The sequence below is a fragment of the Trachurus trachurus genome, assembly GCF_905171665.1.
Source record: "Trachurus trachurus genome assembly, chromosome: 22".
Taxonomy (NCBI): Eukaryota; Metazoa; Chordata; class Actinopteri; order Carangiformes; family Carangidae; genus Trachurus; species Trachurus trachurus.
The window spans coordinates 4172638-4196783 of NC_139907.1; the positions used below are offsets into that span (position 1 = coordinate 4172638).

At 39.7% G+C, this 24146-nt stretch overlaps 1 protein-coding gene across 2 annotated transcripts in view; it reads right to left on the bottom strand.

Annotated features, from left to right (window-relative positions):
* The window catches only part of klc1a (kinesin light chain 1a), a 75394-nt gene that overhangs the window by 35332 nt on the left and 15916 nt on the right, over positions 1-24146 (bottom strand). For both annotated transcript variants that reach the window (XM_083998808.1, XM_083998809.1), the window contains exons 3-6: positions 21265-21495; positions 19991-20069; positions 4945-5173; positions 2160-2247 (exon numbers count right to left, since the gene is read on the bottom strand). In XM_083998808.1, coding sequence (XP_083854934.1) covers positions 2160-2247; positions 4945-5173; positions 19991-20069; positions 21265-21495 — 627 coding nt within the window. The remainder of the gene's footprint in view (positions 1-2159; positions 2248-4944; positions 5174-19990; positions 20070-21264; positions 21496-24146) is intronic.

Below are 24146 nucleotides of genomic sequence, written 5' to 3' on the forward strand. Positions count from 1 at the left end.
AAATGTTGAAGTATCCCTTTAACACTCTACTGTACATCGAGAAGATGGTGAGATTTAATAGATGGAGAACAAGAGGAGGAACTGGATTCTGACAGAAAACAAGAGAAGAATCAGGAGACGGTGAATTATTGATGAGAAACTGATGATACCGGTGCCACGACTATGATTTCTTCTGAATGGCAAAATAAATCAACAAGGATCAGGGATTGGAGGTTGTGGGAGGTCGGTGGTGGTGGTTGTGGGAGGGGGCTAACCTCGGCGTCACACAGTGGAGGGTGAAGTCGGTCCAGACAGTGGAGACACAAGCCTGCCGGGGGGTTAACAACACAGTTTGTTTACAGACACACTGACGGACAGACGGACGGACGGACGGACGGACGGGAGGTTAATGGATCTGAGAACTCGGCCTCAAGTCAATTATTGATGAGTTCACTTCACGTCCCAGTCGCCACCATCACAGACTGGGACAAACACATTTAGTGCTGTTTGAGAGGAGTGTCATTTAAAATGCATCATCACAACAGGAAATCCATTTCAACCTTTTATCAGCTTAATTGTATATTATAAATAATGGTGAAGCTGTCCATTAATAATTCATATTGAGGTACTTAGCAGTGTTGTATTACTCACTTTGTTTACATTACTTAGCACCTGTACAGTGTTTTATTTTGTGAGTTATTTGTTGTGTATGTATATACAATAGGGGTGTCACCATTACGTAATTTCGATCGATTTCGATAAAAAATCGAAATCGATCGAAATTACGTAGTGGTCTCGAGCATCGAAGTCAAAGAGAGGATCGATGATCAAAACCTTGGGGGCAATTTTGGCCCCTGGATCATGATTTTTGGGGGCTTTCTTGGTAAAATTGTTACCTTTATATTGTAAATAAATTATTTAAATGTGACCATCAGTGCCTAATGTGATACATTATGGAAATTGCATCACTTATATGTACTGTAGCCCATCTTTTGAAATAAATGGCATAGCCTCTGTGCTGTAAGAAAAAGAAAAAAAATCGAGAATCGAATCGAATCGTGACCCTAAAATCGAAAATCAAATCAAATCGAGGATTTGGAGAATCGTGACACCCCTAATATATAATATTTGTTCATATCTTTTATTATTATTGTTGGTATTTTATTCCATTTTCATTTGTAATTGTCTGACTTTATTCTTCTTCGATGCCACGCAGCTATAAATCAAACAGTAGTTTGGCAGCAGCTCTGACTGCCTGTGTTGTTAAATGTGTTACCTGAGGGGGAACTGGGAAAAAAAACATTTCTGAATTAACTTTATTGATCCCTGAGGGGCAAACAGGGACGATGCAGCAGCCATAAATAGCTACAGAGAAAAGAGTTGAAGGTAAGGTAATAACAGTTGGAGAAAATAGAAAGTAAAATTATAGTGGGTGTTTATTTTCTGTTTCCAATAACTGCCTAGTGTTTTTTATATCGTAAGAATAAATTGACATTTGGGGAAATACATTTAACTAGGAGAGAGATGAGGAGATCAATACCAATCTTATAACTATAATAAATATGATTCTGCTGCCAGAAGCTGGTTTGCTTAGTTTAGATTAGTTTAAGACTGGAAATATGTGGAAACAGCTTTTTATCTGGCTTGGTCCAAATAGAAGTAAATCAGACTATGAATACATGAACTCTCAGAAAACTACAGGTTTACTTTACTTTTACTTGAAAACTTTATTATTTGCTACAACTTTCAGCTAAATTCACTATATCACTTTAATGATTTTAATCATTAAATTGCTAATATTGTCTTTTACTGTCTTATTTCTTTCTTTTAAATGTATTTTTCTGTTTTTGATTTTAATATTTCAATGTTTTTAATCATTCTAACTGCTATTATTGTCTTGTTTCTTTCTTTTCCTTTTTTAATGTATTTTTCTGTTTTGATTTTAATGTATTTCTATGCCTCTGTCAAGCACTTTGAATTCCCTGTATATAAGATAAATCTGCTTTGCTTTGCCTTACCACACGGAAACAACAATGCTATTTGAATCTTTTCCTAAAATGTCAAAATATTTGTTCATTGTTTTATATTTCCAAGGACAAAGTGCCCTTGGAAAACAGAATAGAAGATGTGGATTTCAACTGTTCTGTGCAGTAAAACCAGAGGAAGGAAGATGAACTCACAGCTGGATGGTCTCGGCCCAGAGTCTTCTCTCTGATGGCCAGAGCGTCGTTCAGCAGGTTGGCTGCTTCCTTGTATTTGTTCTGATCCCTGTCCACACAGAAGCAAAGACAGAAAGACACGAGATGAACAGAGTGACAGAGGAGCCGAGACAAAGAGACAAGACATACATAAACTATGTCGACTTATTTCCACTAACAGCCCATTCATTCCAGGTGACACGGTGGAAATAGCTTCGCAGGAGTTCCCACAGTCTCTCGCTGCCTCGGGGAAACTAAATCAGAAGTCTGAGTGACTATTCAACAGATAAGATTTGTGGAAGAAGAAGGAGGGGAAAAAAAAGAAACATGGCAACAACCCTGTAAAATACTGGTTCAGCTCTTGTGAGTCATTCTTTTGTCCTTTCCTCTGGGAAATTAACACTCGCCTGCTTCTGTTACTGTACGGTAAATCTTTGCTCATGTCAGACTGTGTTTGCCCTGTTCCACCTCTGACGTACACACAAAAAGAAAAAAAGAAAAAAGGCATCCAGCTCTCATTCAGAGGCCGGTCGGGTCGGGGCGACGCTGTAAACCAGCGGCTTCCAGGGAGCTGCCACCGTGTTGAGAGGGTGACAACAACAAAACAAAGAAAAACAGGTTCAACCCGTTATCACATCCTGTTTTGTGGAGAGATTTTAGAATTTTTTTAATCATATTTTATATATTTTTTGTTCATTTAAGAATATTTTATTTATTGGAAAGCTTATTTTATATATATTTTGTTTATTTTAGAATAATGTATTGAACTTATTACCAGGCAGCACTTAACAACAGTATTCTAGCCTATTTATTTAATCTATTTTCATCTTTTGTATATTCTCTGATTTTTCCCTGTTAAAAGGGTTTTCCATGGAGTTTTTCCTCAGTCGATGTGAGGGTCTAAGGACAGAGGATGTTGTTATGATGCCATGTAAAACCCTTTGAGACAAACTGTTTGTAAAAACAGGCTATACAAATACAATTGCCTTGCCATATGTATTGTTACAATAATTACATTTGACTACAACATGTAAATTGTTGGTTTACATTAGTTCCTAATAAACAACAAGCAAATTTATGTTTTTCATTTTGTTCCCATACTGTAACAAATGAACAGAACTGTGACCTGAAAACCAAGGTACGCATCGAACCGTGATTTTGGTGTATTGTTACACCCCTAGTCAAAATATCAACTATCTATTAATATAGGACCAATTATTAATCCTCCAGGGGAAATGTTTAAATATTCAGCCATTAATTGTCATCATCAACAAATTATAGTTTAAGTTTTAATCCAATTCAGTGTTATTCAGTGTAATTTAACCCAGTATCTGTGCATCTACCTTTACTTTGACGTACAAAGACAGGTGAGTATCCTGCAGGTGGTGATATTAGACGTATTTCCTCCTTGAGCTGCCACTTTTTCACGCATGTTTTCCAGGCTGGTGTTCGGTGAAGCTGTTTCACCACTCGGTCATTTCTCTGTTCTGCAAATCGCGCGCAACAACCACATGTGTAACTTTGTTTTCGTCCCATGTGAGTCGCGCTGATCTGCCGATAAGGTTCTGAAACTGACGGCATTTAGGAACCTTTACGATTAATTAATTATGGCTTTTAATACCGCGATTAACTGTGAAAACAAGTAATCGTGACATCTTTGCATTCCTCTCACTGATATCTAACAAAACACAGTCCCAGGATTCACTAAGAAGCTCCGGCTCCGTTCTAAAAATCACAGCGAGGCTCGTAAAACCGTCAGAGAGGCCGAGGGTTTAGAGGATTTACAGGCTGGAGGAAGGTGCTGCCAGCGTGAGCTCAGAAACGGAGGCACCCCCCAGGAAATTGGATATTAGCCCCAACACTGACCACAGTTGTAAATATTTAATATAACCGCAATAAAAACTACACAAACCTCAACATACAACGTGGCCCCAATACATCAGGGCTTTGATATTTAATTAAAACCTCGAGGAGGCTGAAGGATCGTCTTCCCCGTACTCAGAGAGACTCAGACAGATCCATCTAATAAATATATTAATGATGGCCGACGTCGTCTGTACTGTAGCTACATTATTAGACTCTGGGTTAAAAGGTGCAGGTAAAACATTTAATCACAATAATCTCTATTGATTTTCTTACAGTAAGATTACATCAGTGGTAACAGGCCCCACAGTCTCGTTTGAAAAACACCGCCACAGTTTGACCTTCTTGTAATTGTAATTTGTCTGTTTCTTTTTTTGTTATGTTTGTTTTTAGGGCTGGGACGATATGCTTTTCTCCTGATTCGATTCTTCTACGATTTTTTGGATGGCGATTCCATTTAAATTGCGATTCTACGATATTGCCGATTCTCTCGATTTTTAGTCTTTAGCATTTTTAACATTTATCTGCACACAAATACGGTAGGCGCCTATAAATTAACATACTCCATTATAAAGTGAACTTAAACCCTTTTCAAAACCTGGACTCTCTGTATGTAAAAAAGGTGAACAAATGCACATTGCACAATATTTAAAAAAATATATATATATATTTTTCACAAAAAAAAAAATCGATTTTTGAAAAAAAAAATCGATTTAAAAATCGTCAAAAAAGATATCACAATATTTATGTGAATCGATTTTTTCTCCCACCCGTATTTGTTTTCTTTTTGCTGGTTTCTGTTTTTTGTCATGCTCCTTTCTACTATGTCTAGTTAATATCACACTGAAAGACAATTAAAAAGAAATTAAAACAAAAAAAAAACCAAAGGATTGGTTTGACCGACCTGTAAACGAGGGCGAGGATGTTGAGCATCGTGGCCACATCTGGGTGGTCGTGTCCGGAGGTTTTCTCCAGGTCCTCCAGCGCCTGTTTGCAGAGCGGCACGGCCACCTCGTAGCGGCCCTGAGAGGCGTACTGGATCACCAGGTTGTGCAGCGTCCGCAGGCGGGCCGGGATCTCGTAGCCTCCCTGCTGAGCGGCCGCCGCTGCAGCGCTGCCGTGAGCCGGCTGGACTGTGGAGACGGAGAGAGGAAGACGGAGAAGATCAGACATCGAGATAAACACATGATGTTTGTGTGGTTTATATTTATGTATTAGGGATTTACTGTAAACTGTCGATCATATGATCAATATATAGATTTATAAACCCTCTGGGGTCCTTGATCAGATCACATGACGTCTTCAAAAGCGCTGTGAAAATGAAACTTCACTGGAAAGTGCAGATTTTAAACTTTCTCCAAGTTTTTAATTTGACTTTGATAGACTTTGTACTATCAACATCAAGGCGTTGCATTTTCCTTTTTTTTTCTTTTTTTTTTTACATATATTTGGGAAAAAGTGGTGGAATCAGCTGATACTATACATGATGAATATTAGGCTAGTGACAAACTGTCAAAAAGGGCTTTAGTTTTTGAGATACCCCTACCGGAGGTAGAACAAAACCTAACAATGTTTTTCCTCATCTCCAAGGTCTCCCATATATGAAATGGATTCTTAGGTTAAAATATTTTACTGCAAACATTGTTAAATTGATACATATTGTCATACACCCCAAACTTAAAAAAGAACAAAAATACAGCCTGGCCGTATGGGAGTTAAGACATATAAACTCATGTAGATTAATAACACAAGCTCTGACAGCTTTGAAACTTGACATAATTGTGGCCAGGAAGTTCCTTTACCTATTAGAAAAAACTGGATGTGCATATCTTGATGTGTGTAACATATAGAGACCTATAAACACTTGCCTTAAATAAGCGGACATACAAAAAAATAATATCTATGCAGAATATTCTCATTTACTTTGTAGTTGCTCAGCCAGGGATTGTCATAGAAACACATATGATGGCTTGTTTGAAAGATGGAGTTGTGCAGAATCCAGTGATACCAAATATGTGAATATAGCATGCATAGTCAGCATAATACATCACCAAATGTATGAGGTGTCCCAAATGAAAGAAAGTGAAACATTAACATAATCAAGTCTCCACAGCCCATTATCAATGGTGACAAGAATGTTGACCAGTTCAGTCTTACTACAACCTAAGTAAGTAACTTTGGGTAAGTGCTACTCTTTTTTATAATACATGAAATAATATCATATTTCATGATGACACTTTATATACAACAAACAAGCCATCATATGTGTTTCTATGACAATTTATTTTTGGTCAAGACATTACTGCATAATGGAAAATAATAGTGTTAGTGTTGTGTACTTCCCTAATAACGCACAGGACGCAGTGACTCTTACTGCACATGGCACCTTTACTCAGCTCGTGCAAAACCGGAACTTCACATACATATCCCAGCATTCCTTGGTACACTGATAACAACGGCACAATGGTCACACAGAATACAAAACTCAAAATCTGATACATCACACCACACCACACCCCCCCCCCCCCCCCCCATCAGTTGTGACACGGGATCTCAACTGATCCCCATGTCTCCTGTATGTTATGTCTGTGTCTGTCTCTTGCACTTTGTAGGACACTGATCCTGTTTGGTGCTCTATCACTCCAGGAATCCACTTCTCCCCCCCCCCTGCTGTATTTTGCAAAGAGAAAGATCTGCTCACTGCCCGCTGGTCATGATAGAACTTCTGCATGTACTGCTTTCTGCGAACTGTGACTGCAGTGTCAGGATGCATCAGGTCCAGGCGAGTTTGCATATGTCTTTTTAGGAACAAGTCTGCAGGCGACTGACCAGTGGTGCAGTTTGGGGTACAGCAATACTGCATCAGAAACACAGAGATCTTGTCCTCAATGTCGAGTGTAGTCTGAGAAAGCTTCTTAATTCCACTCTTATGTCTGCACATATCACTCTGCGAGACCATTAGAAGCCGGATGGCCTGGGGCGCTTGTAGAGTGCAGAATTCCATTCTGATGCATGAAGTTCTTGAACTCTGCAGACGTGAACTGCGTTCCGTTGTCAGTTACAACATGCTCCGGATGACCATATGCTGCGAACAGTCTCCTTAGTCTTGTGATGGGGTGCTGGGCATTCTGAATACTTCTAGCCACTTGGAGTAGGCATCTACGACAATGATGAAGGTGTGACCTACAGTAAGAAGGGGCCTGCAAAGTCCACGTGTAATCTTTTCCAGCTCTGGCCTGGAAACTCCCAAGGATGTAAAGGCACCTGCCGAGGCATCCGTTGTTCCATCTGGCAAGATTCCCAGGCTTTGCAGACCTGCTCTACATCCGTGTCAATCTTAGGCCACCATACATATTTGCGTGCCAGAGCTTTTCACAACCCCTCGATGACCAGAATGCAACTCTTTCAACACAACTTTTCTGAGCTTCTCAGACAAAACCACCCTGGTGCACCAGAGTACACATCCATGTTCAGCTGACAGTTCATATCTGCGTGTGTGGAAGGGTTTCAGACTATTGTCCACATCATCAGGCCAACCATTCGTAATGTATTTCAGAACCTTGGCTAGCGCACTGTCTGTGCATGTCGCACGTGCAACTTGATCAGCATCCACTGGCACTTGCATCAAATGTTCAGTTCATAGAACATGCATGAATGTTCTGCGCTATGGCTTCAGTCCCTACATCGCTTGTGTCAGGTAAAGGAACCCTTGACAGTCCGTGTGCATTGCTGTGTTTTTCTGAAGCACAGTACTCAATGCAATAGTCATAAGCAGAGAGGATGATTGCCCATCTTTGAATCCAGGCAGCAGCCATGGTGGGCAGGCTTTTGTGTTCTCCAAAAAGAGTCAGCAAAAGCTTATGATCAGTGACAAGCTTGAATTCCCTTCCCCATAAATATTGATGGAACTTTTTGACTCCAAAAATCAATGCCAGTCCTTCTATTTCAATCTGAGAATATTTGTTCTCAGCAGGGGATAGCGTCCCAGACGCCTAAGCAATGGGACGGGTTTCTCCTGTTGGCCTCTCATGCTGAATGACAGCTCCTATACCATAAGCTGAGGAGTCAGAAGCCAGAGTGAGGGGTAGGTTAGAATCATAGTGCAGGAAAATCTTGTCACTTGTTAGCAACTTCTTGCACTACTCAAAAGCCTTTTGCTCTGGTTTCTTCCACACCCATGCCCCGTCATACTTTGGCCCAATCCCATTTCTCTTTTTTACCCCTACCCCTTCCCCTACCCCTTGCCCCTCGCCCCTTGAAACGGAGCTACAAGGGGTAGGGGTAGAAAGTCAACCCCTCCGAATTGGGACACCCCTTCAACAATCACATACGTCATCACGTAGTCTCACTGGCTTTTACGTAAGCTGATGCGGCGAGCTTTTGCCAGAAATCAAATAGCGTGGTCCATATAACTTAATAAAATAAGATAAAACTTAATGCAGACTGATCGGTTCATTGTAAAACATTTATTTACTGATGTAAATGTGGTGATTTCTGTACACAGAGCCCAGAGGCAGCGCTGCCTGCTCCTCTGACTGGTACATGAAGCATAACTTTTCATCCAAATAAACTAGTGCTACTGCCACAATTGTCAGATTTCATCAATGAGACCAACATTTAAATGCTGAAAATAATTTAACATGCTGGTGGTAAACCTCTAAAAACCCGCGGATAAGTTAATTAACGACCGCCTTCTCTCCCGGTGGGACCGGGACGAGGACGTAATTTCGCCGGTGGAGCAGCGCTGCAGACCGGCTGCTGTCTCTGTGAGGAGCCGCTCCTCCTGGAGCTTCACTTCTCCGAAAAATCGTCAGAGCAAACTTCTAACCCGCCGTCATTTGGATAAACTAACCGCACATTTGGGGCCTAAATAGTTACTTTCTCGCAAGAAAAAATATTAAAACTTAATAAAGTGACGTAATAACCGCGCTACAGTGAGAAATAAAACAGCTTTTCGTTTTACAGCCACCGCTGCCGGCTGCAGCAAGATGCATTCTGGGAAACTTTTCATACCCCTCCGTTTGGAGTGTGCCTCTGAAAAATCTCCGTTTGGAGGGCTATGTAGCCCTACCACTTCCCCCTACCCCTCTGTCCTAACGGGGATTGGGACACCCCTACCCCTACACGTGAACGCGCAAAACGGAGGGGTAGGGGTAAGTGGTAGGGCCAAGGGGTGAAATGGGATTGGGCCTTTAACAGCCTATGGAGTGGAGCTAGTACAGTGCTTTGGTTATTCATAAATCGTCATATTAATTCACTAACCCCAAAAATGCTCTCAGCTCTTTCACACAGGATGGTGCTGGTGCGTCCTTGATTGCTTTTATCTTGTCTGAAGATGGATGAATGCCATGGCTGTTCAAAACATGTCCCAAGTATTCAATCTGCATTTACCAAACTCGCATTTGGTTTTCTTGACTCTCAAGCCTCTCTCTTGGAGTCTCTGTAGCACCTTTTGCAGCTTTTTCAGATGATCTTGTTCAGTTTTTCCTGTAACTAACAAATCATCCCAATAGACAACAACATCCAGATCTTTCATTAGATTTTCCATAATCCTTTGGAAAATGGAAGGTGCTGAACCAACACCAAAAGCCAGTCTATTGTACACAAATAACCCTCGATGTGTATTGATGGTCAGTAGTTTCTTTGTCTCATCCTCTAGAAGGACCTGCTGATATGGTGAGGCAAGATCGATCTTTGAAAACACAGTCCCGCCATCAGCTCCTCAATTCGGGGCAAGGGATAGGTCTCTGTGGTGGCAGCCTGATTTACTGTTAATTTATAATCGGCACACAGCCGAATTATGTTGTCTCTTTTCACTACAGGCACCACTGGCGCAGCCCACTCACCGTACCAGCCTTCTCGAGTCGATCTAATTCAGCCTCCACTCTTGACTTCATGGCAAATGGCAATGGGCGGCTCTTACAAAATTTAGGGTCAACATCAGAATTATTTTCCATTATGCAGTAATGACTTGACTAAAAATAAATTCAAGTGGGCCTATTTTTGAGGTGTTCCATTTCAATTTAAACTGATTCTACTGGATATTTGTTTCCATATGAACTATATAAGGTGTCATCATGAAATATGCTATTATTTAATGTATTATAAAAAAGAGTAGCACTTACCCAAAGTTACTTACTTAGGTTGTAGTAAGACTGAACTGGTCAACATTCTTGTCACCATTGATAATGGGCTGTGGAGACTTGATTATGTTAATGTTTCACTTTCTTTCATTTGGGACACCTCATACATTTGGTGATGTATTATGCTGACTATGCATGCTATATTCACATATTTGGTATCACTGGATTCTGCACAACTCCATCTTTCAAACAAGCCATCATATGTGTTTCTATGACAATCCCTGGCTGAGCAACTACAAAGTAAATGAGAATATTCTGCATAGATATTATTTTTTTGTATGTCCGCTTATTTAAGGCAAGTGTTTATAGGTCTCTATATGTTACACACATCAAGATATGCACATCCAGTTTTTTCTAATAGGTAAAGGAACTTCCTGGCCACAATTATGTCAAGTTTAAAAGCTGTCAGAGCTTGTGTTATTAATCTACATGAGTTTATATGTCTTAACTCCCATACGGCCAGGCTGTATTTTTGTTCTTTTTTAAGTTTGGGGTGTATGACAATATGTATCAATTTAACAATGTTTGCAGTAAAATATTTTAACCTAAGAATCCATTTCATATATGGGAGACCTTGGAGATGAGGAAAAACATTGTTAGGTTTTGTTCTACCTCCGGTAGGGGTATCTCAATTTTTGGGGGGCATTGTCACTGGACTATATACCAGAGACGTCTGGAGTATATTTTTTCAATTAAGCTTTGATGATTTTTGTGTATTTTTGGGCCCAATGTGTTAATAAAGTAAGTTAAAGTAAAAAGATCATATAGATGAAGCTATGCTGGAAAAAAAGATACCAACGAGGGCATGGTAAAACGGCCAAAAAAGGCTCAGCCCCCTGAAAGGTTAAAACCACAAAAAATGGCTTTTACAATCTCCTTAAACTCAGGAGAATTACCTAATAATCTTCTTACTTCTAAATATCTGTCAAAAGCTCCAAATCCGCAGAAGTAAGAGATTATTAATTTGTAGTTCTTCCATGAAATTGTTTTGAACAAGGAAAGAAAATTCAATGCAAGTTAAATATTCTGGTGGATTATATTAAATGTCTGAACATGAGTCAACTCAAACAGATCCCCACATGCTCATAGACAACGGCCATTAATCAGTAAGGAAACATTAAGAGACATACAGGCGGTCGTATGCATCGTAGAAACCCTCTGACCGCCATGTTTTGTTTAGTTTTGTTTGGATTGTTATATTGACCAAATGTTTGTTATATGGGAAAAATCAATGTAGGGTTTTTGTTGCTGTTGATCCTTTGATGCTTTCTGCTCCAACGACTGTGCCTGTCATACTGGAACCTACACCACTATATACAGTTTATACACATTTGTGTCATTTTGCTTGCTTTTTTTTATTGTTTAACTTAAATGTTTTTTCTTAAATGAACAATTTAATAAAGATATTGTTGGAAAAAAGAGACATATGGGCATATAAAAGTAAATCCAAATCAAGAAAAACAAGAAATCCAATAAATAAAATCGTCTGAAACCAAAAAATGGGTCAAAACTGGAGCTACAACAACCAACCAAACAAACTAACGATTCCTGGATGTTAACATATGCGCTACAGATAATATGGGTCATTCATAAACGACGACGTCCTCATTCTGCTGCGATGCACAGCAGCAGCAGCAGCAGATGTGGAGGTCGGTCGGGGTGCGTTTCATTTAACGGGGTCAGGAGAACGTGACTGGAATGTCTCTCTCATGACACACCGTGCATCCGCCTGTGTCTATCTGTGTGTGTGTGTGTGTGTCTATGTGGGTGTGTGAGTGAGTGTGTAAAAATGTATGAATGAGCATGTGAGCAGGAGGTCAGGAAACCACCGAGCAGAGTTTCTTATTAAAGGAGCAGCTCTATATTTACTCTGAAGGAGAGTGAGGAGACGCCCACCGCCGTAAAAAGACTGAGCACAGACTAAAGTCATCCAACGACCACGGCCAACACACACACACACTCACTTTATCATTAATATTATATATATGGTAATAAAAACATTTCCACTTGACTCTTCTCCTTTTTACATGGTCGTCCTTTTTCTCCATTTCTCCTGTTGTGATTCTTAAATGTCAAGTAATGCTTCAGTTCATTGTGGTCAGATATCAGTTCCCTTTTATTATGTTTTTGCTTGATTGTTGCATTATTTTAACAAGATAATGTCGTTCTCAATCACACTAGCCACAGAGACAGACCTCACAACTCTTACAGATCTTATATACAAGTGAGTAGGGATGTCACGATTACTTGTTTTCACAATTAATCGTGGTATCAAACGCCACAATTATTTAATCGTACAGATTCCTAAATACCGTCACTTTCCAAAAAAACATGATGGTAGAACCTTATCGGCAGATGTGCGCAAAAATAAAGGTAAATGCACAGATACTGGTCCATTTAACTAATGTAACATTGAATTGGTAGGAATTTAAATGTTAGCGTGTCATTTTTAATTAAAAAACAAAACAAAAAACCATTAAAATAAACGCAAACATTTGGTATAGATAACAATTTATGACCTGAATACTTAAAACATTTCCTCTGGGGATTAAGAATTGGTCATATATTAATAGGTACTTGAAATATTTTGTGTAAACAATGAGTAATGTAGCCTAATTATATTTTGACTATATTTGATTTTACACATTCATAGTGTTGTGAAATTAATTAATGCAGAATAATCGTGATAATCGTAATACCGTGATTATTTCTCTGACAATAATCGTACCAAGAAAATTTATAATCGTGACATCCCTACAAGTGAGTGGTCCGTCATATCATATGATGATTTCAGGTTTGGCGTTTTGAAAGATATCTAAAATGACGAAGATCAATTGTAAAAAAGTAAATTTTCTATTGTGCAACTATTGGATTCAGCTCTGGGTTTAATTCAATTGAATAAAAACGGTCCAGTCATATTTTCTATAAGTGTCCCCTCACTGAGTGGATGAGCCGTTCAGTGGCTGCAGACTGAAAACCTTTTTTCACTCCTGAGTGATGTTAGAGCCGTTCAGAGCCGTTTTAAATCTCCATCTTGAAAAAACCAGTTCATCTCATTCAGGTCATTGTAACCCTCTGCCTTGATCTCTCTGACAAATATAATTTAAATATTTCCATTAAACTGTGACGCACTCTGCAACCTTGGTTTTTAAAAGCTTTTCAGTCGATGCTATCACGACTTTGACTCACTATTCATTCCTCTGCTGTCTTTAAGTTTGAAAATCCTTCTTCAACCATATCCGACGTCTTATTTATGGATGTACGATGTATATTTACATTTCTAATAGATGTAGCCTATATTTTGGTATAATTAACCCTCCAGGGTCTATGATCAGATCATGTTACAATAGGGTGAAGTATCCCTTTAAGATCGCCTTTTCCTTATAAAAATGTAATTGCACTGTCTAATTTTAACCTGTTTTTAATCTTGTGTTTGTTCTTATTCTTTATTTTGCACTTCTTTTATCTATTGTAAGTGACAGAAAGGCGCCTATGAAATAAAATGTATTATTATTATTATGAAAGGTCAAATCAAAAGTATTCAAAAACAACCAAAACAGGCTCAGACCTCAAAGGGTTAAAGGAGGCAGGTGAAGTTTGACAGGTTTGTGTATTGGTTTAAAAGTTAAAAAACAATAAAGAGGGACTCTTAGCTGGTCCTGGGGAGGCGTCATTAGACCAGAAACCCCCCCCAGCTGTAGTTACGTAAACACCAACTCTATTTTAAATCTCCAGCGTTTATGGAGCTGCAGCTTTAAATCACTGCAGTCGCTCTCTCTCTGTAACACTGGAGCCAATTTGTCCGATTCATTAACAGACACAGGAGAGCAGACAGTAAATCTTTAACAGGCTCGTTCAGTGGCTTTGCTGTGGATAATATCACACACAGAGTTAGCCGAGAGATTGAAATGTGAAATGTAAATATTTGTCCAGAAGAATCAGTGAATATGAGCCTGAGGACAATTTAAATAAAAGCACAGCGCTGTCATCACCATTATCATCCTGTGTGTGCAGTGCACCATTAGCTTCCTCCTGCTGACAGCAATTTACCCCAAAAAAAGGGTTTTCAAGCTTGAGGAGGAAAGACATCTCATCTTCTACACACACACACACACACACACACACACACACACACACACACTCAGCTCTGTTTCTCAGTGGGAGGATTAATGCCAGTGGAGACGGTGGTGATGTGTTCCTCCGTGCGCTGTCAGATCCTAAACTCATCTCTTTTTCTCTTCCTGCCCAGTTTTCTCTCTGTTCTTTTCCATCCTCTCTCGTCCTTACACTCTCCTCATTACATTTTACCAAATATGGATCTTTTTTAAATCATTTGTCCAATCTCATAATACTCAGCATAAAAATATTATGTTGGAACCATATCATATCATATATGTTGGAATTCAAAGGGATAGTTCAACATTTTGGCAAATTGGCCCATTGCCATAATCCCTATAGTCATAGCAGTAGGTTCGTTACCTTTATTTGTCGGTGCAAGATATTTTTAAAACGGCGGAGCAGAGCCGTGAGCTGCTCAGAGCTACGCTACGGAGGCTCATGGGATTTCTTGGTTTCCCTCATCAAACTCATCAAATACACAATCCAACAACTCCACAACGCTCTGGTGGACAAGTTGTGACCTGCACATTCACCACACTATGAGATAATAACACAACGTTACCAGACAGAGTTGTTTTAGAGGGAAATTCATGCAAAACAGCTGATGCGCGTTCCCATCGTCGGCATTTAGTAACTGCTAATCATCAATATTAACATTAATCTGACCTAATTAATGTTGACATTAATGATTGTACCTCCAACCTCAAACTGAGCCACCTGATAAGTTGATTATTGATTGGTAGTTGATCATAGTGACAGACTGGAACAAACAGCTGGTTTTCCACAAACCATTAATCCAAATAATGAAGCTCCTGATTCATAAGCACAAGATTAATCAACTCCAATTATTGATTTGATGCAGGAGAAGTTAAACTGGAGCTCTGAGATCAGCTGATCGTTTCTCTGGAGAAACTGCATGTTCCAACATCTCTGGAGAGATAAAAAGGTTCGATAAGAGATTTGTTAACGTCAGGGACTCGTTAAGGAAACAGGAAACAGATCCAACATGGAGAATCACAGAGGAGCTCATTTCAAAAGTGAAACTAAACTAAACTTAATATTAAAATACTTAACCACCAGAATTGCGAGTCATCAATGACCTGCCACTTTTTAAATCCAATCTTACAACGTTTTTATTCAGAATAGCTTTTAACAGTGAGTTTGTTTTATTCTTGCTGGGTTCTTAAATTTTAATTTCTTTAAACTTTGATCATCGTTTTAGATGCTGTAAAGTGCTATGGAAATAAACTTTGAATGATGGAGAAACTACTAATACGAATACGGGCGATCGGTCTAATCTAGACAACCAGGCGTTTCTGCCGAGTACATTCATCTAAAGTGAATAATTAATAAATCATATCAGGATTAAAACCACCTGACAGATTTGTTTTGTTCCTGCAGCTCCTGTGTTTGCAGCCTCAGCTCTCCATGATTTACAGCTTTCGTGCTGACGTTACTATCTTAATAACTCACGCACGATTGTCACCTAATTTTACTTCTTACATCATTATGCAGTATTGACCTCGAAGGTGAGAATCTTATTGTGGGGATTTATGTTGTCTGAAGTCAATCTTCTGCTCAGAGCGATGTGTATTAAACCCCCGTCCGTCCTGTCTGCTCATAATTCATTCAACAGAGGTGTTTTTCGATGCAGAAAAAGGCTCCAGCACTGCAGCGAGCGAGGAGGGAAAAACGCTGAGAAACAGAATAATGAAGCCAATTTTTTCACCTCAAACATGAAAAATATGTCGTGGTGGTTTAATTATTCCTCACAACAACCTGTTCTCCTTTTCTTTGCTCTACGACCTGAGCTGTTGGAGTTCGACTAGAACCGGCAATTAAAACCACAAGACGCTGTAAGAAAGCAGAATATTCTCCGTTATTGATTTTCTTTACTGGGTACTTTAGTTTTTATCTCTTATTTATTCATTATTCATTCATTTACTTACTTATTGTATATTCATGTAGTCAGTTTACTGTTTTTGTTTTGTCTTACTAACTGGGAGTATTATTGCCAAAATGTATATCTTAAAGAATGTATGGATTTTATATGGATTGAACAAATACTGATATATTGTATTAGTTTTATTATTAATTAATAGCAGATTATTTAAAGGAAGCCAGAAGACTAATTCATTTTGGTTGAGTTATGGAGAAGCAGTGGGACTATAGAAGTTTTTAACTTCTCCTTTTCAGACAAAAAGTGCAAAGTTCAGCTACTTGCTCCTGGTTTTCCTTTCTTGTTTTACTTATTTATTTTACATGTTCGAAATAAAAGATTCATTCATTCATTGTCATGATAATATGTAATGTGTAACTGTCTCTTGTCTTGTCTTTGACTCCTATTCAAAAGCTTTCTACTGTAGATGCTAATCTTTAAACTCATAAATACATGGTTTCATTTCCATAAACAGCCGAGCAGTGAGATTTCTAGAAAACATGCAATTAGTGTATTTGTCAGGGACTATTTTCAGCTGCGTATTAATCCACATTTGCTGCTCTAGTGAGTATTTGGGGCAGCAGGACGGTGTGTGTGTCTGTGTGTGTGTGTCGGTGTCTGTGTCTGTGTGTGTGTGTGTGTGTGTGTGTGTGTGTGGGGGGGGGGATTGATTCAAAACAAACTGCAGTGTGTGTGTCCATGTAATGATGATGTCAGTGTCATCACAGTTCTTGGAGACAATGGAGCTCCACAGCAGCAGACAGAGAGATTTATAAAAAAAAAAAGGAAACGTTTTGGTCTCCTCGTTGGATTTATTGAATATCAGAATTATTGTTGAAGTGCCGATCTTATCTTGTGTGAACTTGTTAAAGGGATAGTTCAACATTTTGGCAAATTGGCCCATTGCCATAATCGCTATAGTCATAGCAGTAGGTTCGTTACCTTTAATTGTCGGTGTAAGCTATTTTTAGAACGGAGGAGCGGAGCGTCAGGCTGCTCAGGGCTACGCTATGGAGGCTAATGGAATTTCTTGGTTTTCCTCATCAAACTCATCAAATACACAACCCAACAACTCCAAAACGCTTTCGTGGACAAGTTGTGACCTGCACAATCACCACGCTATGAGATAATAATGGAACGTTACGAAACGGAGCCGTTTTCGAGGTAAATACAGGGTAAATACAGAGTCTGCTTGCTGAAAAACTGTCCCTGAACGCAACGCGCATCAGCGGTTTTGCATGAATTTACCTCTAAAACGGCTCCGTCTCGTAACGTTCTATTATTATCTCATAGCGTGGTGATTGTGCAGCTCACAACTTGTCCACCACAGCCTTTTGGAGTTGTTGGGTTGTGTATTTGATGAGTTTGATGAGGAAAACCAAGAAATTCCATTAGCCTCCATAGCATAGCCCTGAGCAGCCTGACGCTCCGCTCCTCCGTTCTAAAAATAGCTTACACCGACAATTAAAGGTAACGAACCTACTGCTATGACTATAGCGATTATGGCAATGGGCCAATTTGCCAAAATGTTGAACTATCCCTTTAAGGAAATTAAATTTCACAAAGGCTTCTCTGTGATGAATTCACTTCTCTACGAACCACGATGTCATGTTACTCTCTTTAAAATGTATTGGATTTGACCTCATGCTGTCAAGAAAAATGAAAAATACTAATTTAATATCAGTTCCAGTTTATAAATCTTATCCAGCACGTTGTATTGAAAGAAAGATCAATTTCCAGCTGCTAGGTTCAATTAAACTTAATAAAGTTGAATAAAGTGGAAAAGAGGAGTTCACTCACACAGTCAGAGCCGGGGTTTGGCTCAGACCGAGTGTGAACTGAAGTTAGTCAGCGGTTTTAAACTGGCCGACAAACTGGTGCCAGGAGCCAAATGGGAATCACCTTGGTGCAATGGTGCAAAAAGAAAGTTTAAACAACACTATCAAAGCCAAGCTGGAGGACAAACTGCTGCAGGGCTGAAGCTGCTTGGTTACTCTGAGTCACAGAGTCGAGCAGAGCAGATGTCCTCAGAAAGTCAGATTAGCTCCGTGTCTGAGCTGTTTAGATGTTAAACATGTCATTGATATTCAGAGACCGAGACAAATGAGTTCCTAACAGACACCACACACAAACTCGTCTCCACATTATTTCCTCTGGAGCGACATCGCACCACTGTGGTTTTTTTGGAGGTTGTTTCCCTCCGTTTGGCCTCGATCCAGCTCCTGACTAATGGGCCGATCACAGCCAACGCTGTCTGGGCTACTGAGGTACTGAGACCCCCCCCCTCAGCCCCCAGCCCCCACTCCTCCATCAAACACGGAGGGAAGGGGCTGGATGTGAAGAGCAGGAGCAGAGGGAAAGAATTAGGGTGATAGAGCGAAAACAGAGAGTGTAATGAAGAGGTAAAGATTTATACGGCTAAAGAAAAAGTTCAGAAAATGAATGAATGAATGAATGGCAGGAGAGAAGTCACCACTGTTGAGAATTTATTATTTGAAAGAATAAATAAGTTAATATAAGTTCAAATATTCATAAAAACAATTTAAATGAAGTTTAAAAAGTATGACGGAGTTTTCGGGCCACATTTAGAAAAAAATGTTTTCACAGACTTCGAGAATAAAGTCATAATATTTAAACCTGTTGTTCTAGAGGAGGAAAGTTGTTAAATTGAGGACGTGGAGCGTTTGGTGAAGTTGTACTTCAGTATCAGTTTCACAAACAAGGAGATACAGTACGTCATCTCTTGGCTCATCAGCACCATGTTGTCATCAGTATCAGGACTTTGAAAAGAAGATGCAAGAAAATACATCTATTCCGCAGAAAGATCCAGGCCGACTTATTTTCTCATAATGTTGCCACTTTTTTCTCGTAAAACTATGACTTTATTCATGAAGTCTGTGAAAGAAATGTTTTCTCAATGTGGCCCTAATACTGTGTCGTAAAAAAAAAAAGAGGATTGCATTTGATTTGATTTGATTTGGAGTTTCATTAAAAATGGACTTCACTACTCAGGATGCTCTAGGAGCATGTCATTTTCATTTCATTTCATTTCATATACCGTTTTTTCATGTTCTGTACCTTGAAAAGATAGAATTAGATGTATAACTGTATATATTTTGTTTGGTTTTGGTTTTTTTGGTTTCTTTGGTATAATATAAAATAAAAAAATAAAAAGCTGTACCTTCTCACTCTACTCTACACATTACATTTATGATTTTCCCTTTTTTCATCCACTAAAAGAACGTCTGAATTGAAACAACAGTCTCACTTCGTCATTTTTAGTTTATAAGTTGAATCTGCAACAACCACTACTGTATATTCTCTCTGATACATTCAGACCCTGGTGGACGTCTGCTGCGTACAACAGGAGTGCTGCTTGTCTTATGATTAAAGTTTTGTTCCTGACCAGACGATCAATCTCAGACAAGTGAGTGACATTTTCAAAATTGCTGCCACTATCTGAAAAATATCTGCAGAAACAACCTGTAAAAGTTATAATCCTGCAGAAGCTGCAGTTCTTATCTGTGATGTAGATTCACTTTGTCGACTATTTTTTCCCTTCGTCCCACTCTTATTCCTTTCTACAGGCGCAGACTCACATTTGTACCCACATCACACACACATGCACTCGTACTATTAAATCTACGTCCCCAAGGCCAGGAACTACATTTCAAATCAGGGTCCAGGTTTTGGAAATGCTTGAGAGTCTCTGTGAGTGGAGAGAAGGAAAGAGGAGGAGGAACACTTACTGCCCGGGGGCTGGTCATCCTGGTCGTCTGGGAAGAGATCATCCAGAGTCTCTTTACTGGAGTCAGAGTCCTTCTCCTCCTGAGACAGAGGGATAGGAAGAGGAAGAGGAGGAGGAGGAGGAGGAGGAGGGAGGACAGAGAGTGAAAGAGAGGAGAGATTATACACCAAGTGAGTCAATGTTTTCTAAATCCACAAAGGAGCATTACTAACTCCTCCGCTGATACCGGCGTTCTGCACTCTGGGCCTGGTCCAGCATGTTTCAGAGCACTTAGAGTACAGTGATCGGGTGGTGGTGGTTTCACTTCTCTCTGCTGCTGATGATAAGTGTTTAGGAAAGTGAGTTAAAAAAAAATAAAAAATAGCAGGAATCAGTGGGAGAGGAGGTGCAGCTGGGAAAAAGGAGTCTTTGACAGGAATGGGAGCTCCTTTACCAAAACAACGCTGAGCTCATTCACATACTTTACACAAATAATCAAACTGAAACTGGAGAGGAGACGCTCACGGTGACTGATGGAGCCCAGCTGCAGGAAAAAGAAACTAATTAAACCACTAAACTGCTCAATTAGATTCTAACATGTTGTGAGACTGAGGTGATATGTTCTCTCTGAGAGATTTGTAGATTGTAACAACAACTTTGAACCAAATGTCGGAGCGATTACTGACACACTGTGAGTGCTGCAGATTCCTGTTTCTCCTCATCGTCTGTTATATTCTCTCTGGTTTGGTGGTCTGGAGATTGTTCATCTGTTCTTTGTCGCAATGATGCAGTACTGCAAGTGCTGATACCATAATTCATGGTGCACTGATACAGAATACAGATCGATGCAAAAACTACTCCTTTGCCCCAAATTTAAAGTCTGTGCATGTGGAAAAATGAACTAGTTTGAACCCTCTTTATGTAAAAGAATGCATTTAAAGGGAATATATTATGCAAAAATCTCTTGTCTTGTCTTCCGGCCCCCAAAAATGTGAGAATTCACAAAAAAAAAATCTGTAATTTTCAGGCTCCCCAGGTTGAAATCCAGGTGGAAGGGGCGGAGCAAGCAGTGGCTCATCTGCATTTAAAGGGACAGGCACTGAAACCAGCCGTTTGTACAGGGCTGTTTAGAGAGGATGAAAAGAGCTATTTTAACTTGTAGAAAAGGGGCAGAATATGTCTCCTTTAATAGCAAAAAAAATCTTGATGTCTAAAAAGAAACTGGATAAAATAAAGTTGTATCCCAAATCCAGAAAACAAAATCTAAATATCTGAAACACAAGGACGAGGACTGACCGATGGAGACAGGTCCTCGTCGTACTTCTTCAGCTGGTTCATGAACTCGAGGTGCTTCTTCTCCTCCTCCAGCTGGGCCACGCTCTGCTCGCTCTTCTGCAGTTTCTGCTGCGTCCCGGCCAGCTCGTCCCTCAGCCACTGGTTCTCCTGGCACAGCCGGCGGACCTGAGCCCGCAGCTTCTGCTTCTCCGACTCCACCGAGCTCAGGTGGCTCGACAGCGCCATCATCACCTGGGAGGGGACGGAGAGGGGAGAGGGTTCATATCAACTAGTTTGGATCTTGGACTGTGATATCTAACTGTATCGAAACAAATTAAGTATAATTTTATCCATAAAAGGACAATAGACGTACTGTACGTCTAATAACTGATTACTGTCCAAGCTTCACATAGCTCAGAACAAAGGGTTTAATGGGTTTCTATAGAAATATCTGTCACTGTAAGCAACCAAACTGTCTAAACTCTCAAATAATGGATGTGAGAGCTCAACATAGTCACACTACCAGGCAGGCTACCAGAGATTATATTGTTAAACAAAAACCCAGGACAGATGATTTACATAGATCTGTAATGTATAGGGCCATCACACTGTGGAACTTTATATAATCACAAACGTACCCCTCAAGGCAAGTTTCAAGAAAATGCTGAGTGATTATGTTAATAAATTAAATTAAACTAGAAAAAGCATTTCCAAGAATGGAAATGGTGTGACTGCTGATAGCAACTGAACGCTGTTGCAGAATTAGCAAATAGTGCAAGCAGTGATCACCATACAAATGTTTGACCAAGGTCGGAATCGAACCCACAACCTCATGGTCATTAGACTTCCACTCTGCCTCTAGGCCACGGTGCACACACAGTTAACATCAAGAAAGCTTTGAGTCAAGCTTGAATGACTTAGAATGAAAATTTCTGTGAATTTCAGGCTGAGAGCAGCAGTTTCAACATGAAGCAAGTTATCAGAAGTCAACAGAGGACAACTGGGAAAATAATTCACTATAATTGTTGTTGAGGCAAGATTTGAACCAGCAAACCTTCAGGTCTCCAGACCAGCAAGCTAACCACTAGGCTACAGACAGAGACAGTATGTGAGGGGTAAAGAAAACCTTTGATACAATGAGCTTTATACTATGAGGAATCAAAGACTGTCCAATGACAGCTGAATAATTGGAATCAAAAGTCAAGCAATGATGTGAAATGACTAAGGCAGGAATCGAACCCATGACCATATGATCACTAAACCTTTACTCTGCCACTCGGCTACAGAGAGCACACTGCTTTCAAGACTGTTGTCATTCATTGTAATGTGATGATGTGCTGCAAACTGGTATGAGTAATCAAGGAGATAACAAACACCTGTAACCAATTGAAGGCGGGGGAGGAGAGCAGAATTCAACATAACATAACAAGAGTTCTTCCCTTGGATTCGAACCAGTGACCTTAGGGTTGGCAAGCAGCCACCCTAACCCCTACACTACAGTGGAGTTGTGAAGAAGACTGTTGTCTGTTAATGATCTGCACACTGTCAACATCTAAAAAGTTAAATATTTGAAAAAGTATAAATAGTTAAAAAGAGAAAAGTAATGCCAATAAAGTTCAAAAAAAGCTGCACGTTTTGATATATGAATTGTTGAAATAGCACAAAGTATGAAGGACTAGAAGAAGACCGTAAAAAGGCGGAAGAAAATGGCCAAACAGAAGAACAATAGTGTGACTGCTTCAGCAGTCACACTAATGAGCAACTGCACTAACTGTAAGGGACTGAGATATTAATAAATGATGTGATTTATCTTGTTTTTGTCATGAAAATGTTTTTAAATTGACTTGTTGGATCAGATATAACTGATATCTATCATACTGTATGTGATGGGTCATGCTTTTGTAATACTTTGTAAGAGAAGCTACCACCTTAGTGGCAGCTAATGGGGATCCGAATAAAGAACAAAGAACAAAGTGACATAATGTGTGATGCAGGGGAGTAAAACTGGGATAAAAGAGTTAAATAAATATGTGGCCACTGATGTGACTGTGAGGCACCATGAGTTGGAGCTTCCACCTAATAGCATGTGGTGTAAGGTGCAGAGCAGGGAGGGTGTCATTAGACACGGAGTTTGGGGTGTTAGTGCAGGAAAACGATGTAGAGAAATATGAATCACACTGTAATTCACCACAACTACAGGCAAAAGGAAACTGGAGGTGGTTGTTAGAGTCGGCACGGGGGACGTGCAGAATATTGTATATTTATTGGACGAAGGCTGCTGGGAGAGAGGAGAGAGGAGAGAGGAGAGGAGAGAGCATCAACAGTGACTCATCACTGACTCACCGGCCTGTGTTTGCCAACTCTCTGCAGTGTGCATTTCGTTAAATTGTTCTGTTTTGAAGTGGAAGAGTTTCACTTTTCTGTTCTTTCTGACCTTGTGTTTGGAAGACAAGTGACGTTCAAGGCTCCAGACTAACTTCTTTTACCAGGCCCCCTAACTTAAAATGTACAGAGCTCACCACTAACACCAACTTGCAAAGCAAATATTCACATTTCCTTTTCATTCATGATCCTCACACACATTGGTCTGCCACCTACATATAAAGACAGATTCCAGATTTATTAGGTTTACCGGTTGCACATGCACAAGTTGATCAAAAATCTACTTGCACTGTCTCAAAATTTAGAGGCAAAGTGCTCCATATTGGGAGCAGTCTGGAGCCCTGAGGTTAAACTATTAGTTCAAAAACCCAGTCATACTGGAGGGAGGCGGCTACGGAGATAAATAAAGTAATGTGGGTGGAGTTAGATTACTCTTTCATTACTTTATATCTTTGTTAATATACTTGACACTCCAACACAAGGATAAATACTTAGTAAAGCTTAGTAAAACTTATATCTTA